This window comes from Glycine soja, chromosome 11 (genome assembly GCF_004193775.1).
Source record: "Glycine soja cultivar W05 chromosome 11, ASM419377v2, whole genome shotgun sequence".
Classification (NCBI taxonomy): Eukaryota; Viridiplantae; Streptophyta; class Magnoliopsida; order Fabales; family Fabaceae; genus Glycine; species Glycine soja.
This window is the reverse complement of record NC_041012.1, coordinates 32,957,726-32,966,943: the sequence shown is the minus strand read 5'-3', so window position 1 is coordinate 32,966,943 and position 9,218 is coordinate 32,957,726. Positions and strand designations below refer to the sequence as shown.

General features: G+C 32.0%; 1 protein-coding gene and 1 pseudogene across 2 annotated transcripts; one reads left to right on the top strand and one right to left on the bottom strand.

Annotated features, from left to right (window-relative positions):
- Window positions 1-5,926, top strand: LOC114373202 (annotated as a pseudogene).
- An 869-nt stretch (window positions 5,927-6,795) lies between these two features.
- LOC114374266 (psbQ-like protein 3, chloroplastic) lies at window positions 6,796-8,820 on the bottom strand. Of its 2 annotated transcripts, none has more exons than XM_028331890.1 (2): window positions 8,018-8,815; window positions 6,796-7,218 (listed from the first exon to the last, which is right to left on the bottom strand). In XM_028331890.1, exons 1-2 carry the CDS (start codon window positions 8,486-8,488, stop codon window positions 7,123-7,125), a joined length of 567 nt encoding a protein of 188 aa, XP_028187691.1. In that variant the 5' UTR covers window positions 8,489-8,815; the 3' UTR covers window positions 6,796-7,122. The 2 variants fall into 2 exon arrangements, with proteins under 2 accessions (XP_028187691.1, XP_028187692.1); XM_028331891.1 differs by lacking the exon at window positions 6,796-7,218 and adding an exon at window positions 7,278-7,479 and having other exon boundaries at window positions 8,018-8,820.
- Between the last annotated feature and the right edge of the window lie 398 nt (window positions 8,821-9,218).

Here is a 9,218-nt window from a genome sequence, read left to right as displayed (position 1 = left end):
ATGGCAAAGTGGCTCCCTACACAGCTGAAGATGTCCTGGAGCCGGTTCACCAACAAGATCACCGACGAGCCGAGAGGAGCGACGCCGCTCGCCACCGCCATCGAAGCTAGAGCTAGGGTTTCTTCTGAGATTCGAACAGAGAGTGACGAATTAAACTAACTGCGTTTGTGAAAGAAAGGGAAGTGTGGTTTATTATAAATTTAGGAAAACACAAAAGAAAATGTTTATTATAAATTTTTTCCTTAAATGGATTATGTTAAAGAACATACATAAATGAAGTGTGGTTCTATTAGTCTTTCTTCAGTATATTAATAATTATTTTAATATGTTAAAATAATTATTTTAATATGAAAAATAATGAAAATATTGTATGTTATTGAGTTTCTGATTAACTTTCTTAAAATAATTATTTTAATATATATATTTTTTTTTTGTATTTTACTTACACTATTATTTGTAGGTAGAAACTTTTTAAATTTTATCTATATCAATGGACTGTAGGTACAAGTTTAATAGGATTTTACCAACACTAAATAATCATAGATATAATTTTTTGAAATTTTACTAACACTAAGCATTTTTAAATAGAAATTATTTTGAATTTTACCTACACCAAATAATAGTAAGTACAAATTTTTGAATTTTACTTATGACCAACAATTATAGGCATAAGTATTTTTTGACTTTTACCTACACTAATTTATGTGTGTAGGCAAAAGCGTCCGTAGGCACATTGGGAAGTATCTTTGTGCTGAGTCTTGGAGGAGGAACAATCCTAGTTGCAAATTGCACAGTTGCTTCGGGTTGGGAAACATTTAGGGTGAGCTATAGCTTTATATCTTATGAATTCTATTATCTATTCATTAATTAATTACAATTTACAACTGAATTGCGTTAGAAAGTGATTGCAACTTGCATGTTATTTTTTTTGTTATCGTAATGTTAATTACCTGTTATTATATTGTGTATAGTTGTGGAGGATAAACGAGGATAGTTTTAGATTGAGGGTGTTTAACAAACAGTTTGTTGGGTTAGATGGGATTAACGTTGTTGCTGTTTCCAATATTTGCACTTATTCTGAGACATTTCATATAGTTAAGGAAGGTGACAATTCAAGTCGAATTCGAATCAAAGCTTCTAATGGATACTTCTTGCAGGTGAGCCTCTGCGTTTTTACCTATTCTAATATTCTTTCAACAAAAAAATGGAGACATTAAAATACTTCTACTGCCACACACGTTTTTATCTATTTTAATATATATTTTAGGCTTATCTGTGTACAGAGACAATAACAAAGTTAATTTGAATTAAGTAGTTGGGAAAACTATTCAAATCCTCTACTATTAGGCTGAACCTTAGTGAGTTTAGATATTTAATAAGGTTTGATGACATTATCATAATCTTGAAAAAATTAAATAGATAAAAGCAAAAAATTGGCAATGCACTTCAAGAAAATCAAACCCATACTTGCTAATTAATTCTGCAAGTCTTAGTTTGGAGTTTGGACCATCCATGTGAACCGGGAAAATAATGATGAAATTGACATACGACAACATTTTTTATGGCAACCCTACTGCCTATATTATTTTGATGGCAACAAGTTTGGAGTTTGGTACCACACATAATCTAATTTATTTATTAAGATTACTTTACTATATTTTGAAAATATTTCTTGTATTGACAAGTAAAGTTTCATGCAGATTTTATTAGATAATTCGAGCTTGTTCTCTACTCCAGGAGCCAGCATGAAACTTGATCATCTATTAGTAAAAAAAAAATGTTTTAAAAAATGTCAAATAGTAAATATATCAATATATTATATACCGTGACTTATTTATTAATGAAAAATAATTTAATTCTTTAAAAATGGACTTCAATTATATATACTCATAAATAGACTTGGTTTAGAAGCAAATCATTTAACATTATAATAAAAACTAACAAGCCTTGAAATAGAAAAGATGTATGCAGGAGACGGGAGTTAGGGCATGTAGATATAGGCATTTGATATGATATATATATTGGAAAGGGATATAAGAGAGAAATAAAAGTGTTAAAAAACTCTCTTTTCTAAGAATCAAGAGTCTTCATTTTTTTTTTAATAAGCGAAATAATAAATTTTAAGAGTACAGGAGGTACTCTAATTAATATTCTTATACACAATATACACAAGTGTCAGCTAATTAATCAGATTTTGGCCTGCACTTATAAAGAGTGGCCGATTCATGATTGTGAATTGGTGATGTTACCATCATAACTTGGGGAGCTTTTGTGGGTCCCTAACCGTTTGTGACTTGGAATTCCCCTTGCAACCTTGCAGCTATTGTCATCACAAAAATGGTTGGGTCATCATCTTCCCATTCACTCACCTCTAAAACATCAGCAGTCACCAGCTCCTGGGTCTTAGCCTGCAACTCCATTCCACAATTTGCATCATTTACCCTTATACTACAATCCACATATGTGGCAGAATAATAATAATAATATAATAATAAAAATGCTTAATTTACACCACAATCACAATGTTTTCTCAAAAGCTATATTAACACTTTTTTTTTCACCGGTATGTTTAATTAAACTAACTTATAATTCAGTAGCTAAAAGCTTATAAATCAACTTAAGTTTATAAGTTATTATAAGCTAGGAGTTGAGAACTTAAAAAATTATAAATTAACCGATTGAAGGTTAATTGAACTAGTTTGTAAACTGGTCAAAATAATTTATATAAGCTACGTACTAGAGTGACTTATCAGCCACATTTTTGTATCATATTGATGTCTTTTATTAATTAAAATCCATATGATTCTCAATAATTAAATTGGGAATTAGACCTATCAAATAAGAAATTGAAACCACATGTTTAATTAAATTCACGTAATAAGAGAGAATATATTGAAAAGAGAGAGCAAGAGAGTATTTTGATATACCATCATTTCTCATGCAGGAACAAAATTTTAAAGGTGCAGGAAGTTTTACTCCCGTGCATGACACTCTTCTCCTCCAGAGTCAAGACTAATAACAATCTTGGATTCCAGATTACTTTAAAAAAATATATTATATATAATAAATTAATTTCTTTAATTTTTTCTTTTAAAAACAAAGTGAAACTTTTCCGGTATGAAACTGTTTTGGGGTTTCGTTTCTCTGCAGCGGTGCAGCCCCTGAAGCAACCATAAAACCTTTTATGTAATCAATTGGAAAATATTAATTTTATATTCACAGCTCCTTATCACCATTAGATATAAATCTTACGGTTAATATTCCTGCTGTAGAGGCAGTATGCCAGCAGGGGATCCATGCACTCAATGGACTATTCGATTTTTTTTTCTTTTTTGCTTCGTACTATTCGAGTATATTATTTGGACAATGACCACTTGAAATTATACTGATATTATGACTGAAAATACATGAATATGAAGATTATTATTCTTCTGATGAAAACTGGTGAAGTTCATCCCCAAGATTTATGAATGATCTTCTTAATTTGCCCTTCCAATTATGTTGTGATTATTTTTAATTCAATAATCACGTTTTAGTACTTAGTACTCTTTTTATTTCATTTATATGCATGTTGTTTTTTGTACTCAGTATTCTTTGTTTTTTTTTTCATTTATTTGCATGTCTTTTTTGTGGAAAAGAAGATGCATAGACTTACTTGACACCTTCAGATAGAAAAAAAAAGTATAAATATAATAGATGATATGATTTGAGAAGGAAAAAAAAATATTTGACTAAATATATATAATTTACGGGTGTAAAAAATCGAAACTCTTTTTTTATTGTCCGGGAGGGGGGATATTCTTTCAAGAGACATTTCTTGGGATTTGGTATTCTTTTTAACTATTACCAATCTGCAACAGCCGCAAAATGGCACAAATTAAGGTGTGAAAGATTGCTAGCACACGCCATTAATAACTTTGGAACACAATTATCAATTTCACAACTTTAAAAGATGAAACGAAATCTTTAAACACATCTATCAGCAGTCTTGAAACTTGACCCAAATCTTCACTTCATATTCCAAAGTCCTAAAGTCAATAGTAGAAATTCATAACTAGCTGTCAATGATGCTAAGTTTCATATAGAGAAAAATCATCCCAAGAAGCCCATTCACATTAAAATAATCTTTCAGTAATGGATAGGCACTAGCACTTACTCCACAGTAACTAAATGATTCTTAGTTCTGCCTATTCATTCTATATGATCCTTCAAATTTGAATCATTTTTAACCATCAACTGGTTACAATCCTATAAATCACAAAGATCAAATGATAATAATCAAACCTTGTCTCACTAACAAGAGTTGGGATACACTGTCAAAATTCGCCATTGTGCTTTATTAAAAACCAAATTTCAGAAGTTCAACCAAAAAAATTTCCTTCACCAAAATCTTTCATTCTTTATACTAGACATACACAAGACCACAAACAAAGAAAATTCCTTTCTACTGTCCCTTTTTATAGACATACATCCAACGTATATTGATAAATCCTCTAACTACAAGTTAAAACAAAGTTTGTAGTGCAGGGTTGTGTAATTTTCATCAATGCTTTATACAAAAGTATTTTGTTTCTTAGCCACCTATTTGATCTCCCATTCTTCATGTACATTATAGGAATTAGATTTTCTTTTGTTAATCCGCACTTAGCTGTTATAGTGTCATTCATCCCTTCCCTTTCCAACCAAATGATGTTATTTAGAGCATCTCCTTTCTTTAGAGATGAAGCAACTAATTGGCTCAATTCTCTACGTTTTGTAGGAGCTGGTATGTTGCCCTGGATGCAGCAGTGACTGGAATCTGGATCCAACTTTACTAGAAAATTATCAGAATTTCAGAATCACAAGTAACAAGCTATGTTGGCAGCTGTTTTGCAGAACCTAGGTAGTGGATATCTCATGAAGCAACAAATGATGAATTTTCAATAGCCTTTCCACTATCTTCAACAATCAGGAAACAACAATTCTCCTTTTAACTTCAGCAGCAGAAGGCAATTAAACAATCGGTGTCTTCTAATATGCTGCAGCCACAAGCCTATGTAATGACAGAGAACCTGTCTCAGCACCTCCTTCAGAAACCACATAACATTCAAGAAGTCCAAGCATAACAGCCACCACATACTCGTCAAGTTACGCTTTTAATTCCAAGTGGTCAGCAGTCGGTTCCATCAGAGACAACACTCCAGTGTTCCTCCACCATCATATTCAAAACCAGATTTCTTGGATTCGAGCATGAAGTTCCCGGCTTCAGTTTTCTCCAGACAAAACATGCTTAGTTCACTTTGTCCTAAAGAAAGTGACAATTTCTTGAATTTATCAAGTGGTCAATGCCTCTGGCAGCACTATGTCACATGCACAATATTCTGAAGAAGATTCTGCAATGGCGCTACCAAAATGTAATAATGTAATTCAGATGTTCAAAATCCTACACTTTTCGGTGTCAATATCGATTCATCTGGCCCTCTACTCCCAACCAATGTCCCTGGTTATACCACCCCATCAGCTGACACTAATTTGTCGACAATGACATTAGGGGAGTCTGGTTTCCAGGATCCTCTATATGGTTGTGTGCAAGATTCATCAGAGTTGTTCCAATGTGCAGGTCATGTTGACCTAAAAAACCAGACTCAAACCTTTGGCAAGGCAGGATTTTTAAGTATTCTGTGGATTTTTCACAGGTTTACAAATCAGGGTAAGTTGAAGCAGATGTTTGAAATTGAGGGAAAGTTTGAAAATCCTCTTAGATCAGGCTGGCAACTTGTATTTGTAGACAGGGAGAATGATGTTCTTCTCCTTCGAGACTATCTGTGGGAGAAAGCACTAGTTTCAATTACTCTAGAGTTTTACTTAATGAACTTGTTTTGTGATTGAAATATTCCATCCTTGATTTTTTTTTTTAATAAAACAAATGCTACTATATCTTATTTCACTTGGTTTTTGTTTGTTGACATTTTCTACATTAGTGTGTGTTTTACATGTTGTAGATCATTCATCAATAATGTTTGGTATATCAAAATACTTTCACCTGAAGTTATTCCGAAAATGGGAGTACAAGAGGTAAAGAATCCCTTGCTCCAAGTCCAGGACAAAGGCTAAATGGCCCTGGTGCCGAATCTCAGGACATTGTTTCTGGACCACCACCGACTCACTTGAGTACTGAGATAATTAAACATGTGTTCTTTCAGGCTCCACAGTCAAGAGAATTTTTCAATTTATAAATATAAATAAGTTAAGAAATGTAACAACAAGTTCTATTGTAATTGTTTGATTCTTTTAATTATCATTAATTATTTCTATTTCACTCCACACTTTTCTGTCTTTAAATCAGTTGTGTAAAGAGACACTCAAGTATTTGGGTTCAAATTCTGTCACCTGGAATGAAAGATTTTGATAGAAGAGATTCCACTTGAGCAAAAAGGAGAGATAAAGCAACATATATATTCTCCCAGGTATCACATCCCACTCTTTATTCTCCTTTATTTGTCATCTCTTCCTTTATTTTTTATCCTCTTATGATTGAAAGTTGAAAATCCTAGATTTCCTTCTTTTTTGACAATCTTTTGCTTTTCCAGCTCAACTTCCAATTCTTCGTTAAAGTTCAGAAATCAATTATTTCCATAATCTATTTGAAGACTATCAACTCCACACTCAGCTCCACTAAGCAGTTGTCAATTACTTCATTTTTTCTTCCACACTAACTTATTGACAAGGACAAGTGAGAAGTCAACGATTATAAATATTTAGTGAACAATACACATGTGAATTAAGAGGAAGTGATTTAATCTCATAGTCGGAGCATGAGCAGATAAAAAATTAAGCTTAGATTTCTCTTTATCAAAATTGATATGCTTACAATCGTTCTCTTTTTAAGCTCCTGATCAATGATGACACAGAATCTGGGCATCATTTTTCTGTCAAATATGATTAAACCTTCAATATTATCTAACTCTTAATGATCAAACTCTTAGTCTATAATTTTATATAACAGGGTTTTTCCTTTGTGCAGCCTACTTTTGAGTGCATATCCTTCACAACTCCACTTCTTGCAACAAGCAAGTTAGTCAGCTGTTCGCATAAACTTATCAAGAACAGTTCAATCTCCCATTATCAAAAGACAAGGGATCATTATATTCTGGATAGAATGTCGTTGACAGCCACAACAATGTTCTTGTAACACTGCCAGACTTGGGGTCCATCTTTATCCCTTGCTGCATAATCTAGCTGCGTATTTTTCACCATACATGAATAATTGTCAATTGATAATCATTTACATAACAACAGCAATGAATATTTAATGACATAGTTCTGTCAAAGTTTCAATACAAAACCAGAAATTCAACTTGAATATCAAGCATCAGTTCAACAAATAGATTCCAAGCATCTGCCATTATTCTATTCATATTCATACAATTGATAAAAGATCATGCACGAAACAGTTTTCCTGATCAATAAGCGCCTGGCTATTGATGGTGGATCATCTCTCTGTAAGTATCCAAGTAAAAATGTAAAATTATCAATTTGAATGTAAAAATTGAAAAACTTCATTCGGGCTAATCCCTCTCTCACCCTCATTTCCCTTTTTTCATATGATTGTTTATACATTGTACTTGCTTTTCATAATAAAAAAATTACCTTCATTTTAATCTTAACTATATAATCATACATAGATGTACATGATTAAACAACAACAACAACAACAACAAAGCATTAACTCACTAGGTGAGGTCAACTACATGGATCATACAACGTCATTCAACACAATTAAAAACCAAAGTTTCATAAACATTATTTAGCCTAGATGCCCATGATTAAAATTGAACAAAATCAATCTTGTCCATCTATGTATGAATGTCAGGTCAAGATAAGTTTGTAAAAGCCACTGTTCATTAAAGTCAAAGCACAGTACATAGTATGATTTAAGGATACACATGTGTGAGCCATAGCCATTTATGGCTACGAAATTGAAAATGCACCTTCCACTTTCCTAATGCATGAGGAGGGGGTATGTTGCAGCACTTACTCTAGTTACATTGTTGAAGAGAGTAGAATAGAGCTTCCTTAATTGTGCCCTCTCAATTCCAGGCTTGCTTTGGATTATGATATAAATATCCTTCTTCAGAATTGCTGAGCTCTGTCTCAATGTCTTTTGTGCTGCTCTCCATGACTCTAACTCTAACAAATCTCTAACATGTAACAAATCTTGTGCATGACCCCTCACTCCACTCAATGCCTCTTCAACTGTCATATCAGGGGCCACAAATTTAAACTCAAATGCATTTGCACTTTGAGTCCTAAAAATTCCATTTCCACCCAAAATCAAGGAAGTTATGGCAGCCAAAACCCCTACCCTTCTACTACGGATTTTCAGTGATAATTCCTTATTATTATTATTCTGTAAATGCTGGAAAGAAGGTTTGAGTTTGACACAGCATGTGAATGTTGGAAACAAGTGTGTCAAGTTTGGTTGCAAAATCAATGATCTTAACTCCATTGTACTTGTAACTAACTCCTGACGACATCAAACATATTAATTACTACTTCACATGAATTGTTTTATTCCTAAATTTGAAAAAAAATTAAAAAAAGACAGCTTTAATATGATTGAGCACGATTTTTATGATGAAAACAACGTAGTAACAACGAACAGAAATTGAATCGACCCATAACAAATTGAATGCAAAGTTCGTTCCTTTAAAGAAGGGAAGTTAGGAATCTTGAACAGAAAATTAGATAGCAAAAGAGAGAACGAAAATGAAAGTGATGAAAAAGTAGAAAGTGGAAGCAGGTAAAGAACCTTACCTTATCTCAATCAAAGATGAAGCCAAATAGTATGGACGCCAAATTTGCTTTATAATTATCTTGACAAAATTCACATTGATATTAATAAAAATAATTATATTTAAATTATTGAATTAATTAAGATTAATATTTAAATTAATTTTTATCATCTGGGTGTGCTCAAGATTCCCTACCAATATTTGTCTTGTTTTTGTTTGTACAACTTCATACCAATATTATTGTTATAAAAAAAATTATTGTAGATTTTATATGAAAACGTGGAATAGAATAAGAAAAAATGATTCTTCTATTCTATTGAATAGTTCGGGAGCGTTATTTAACTAATGAAAAAAAATATCATTTTAATATTTCAATTATTTTTATTAGAATTAATTTATTTTAAAAAAATTTATAGCAAAATTTTTAATAAATTGTCCTATTTT

What these genes read in the sequence shown, in the direction of transcription:
- LOC114374266 (XM_028331890.1), bottom strand. Translation starts at nt 8,488, where the DNA reads ATGGAGTTAAGATCATTGATTTTGCAACCAAACTTGACACACTTGTTT. An exon ending in TCTTCAACAATGTAACTAGA is followed by an intron (nt 7,219 to 8,017) that starts GTAAGTGCTGCA and finishes AAAAATACGCAG; the next exon opens with CTAGATTATGCAGCAAGGGA.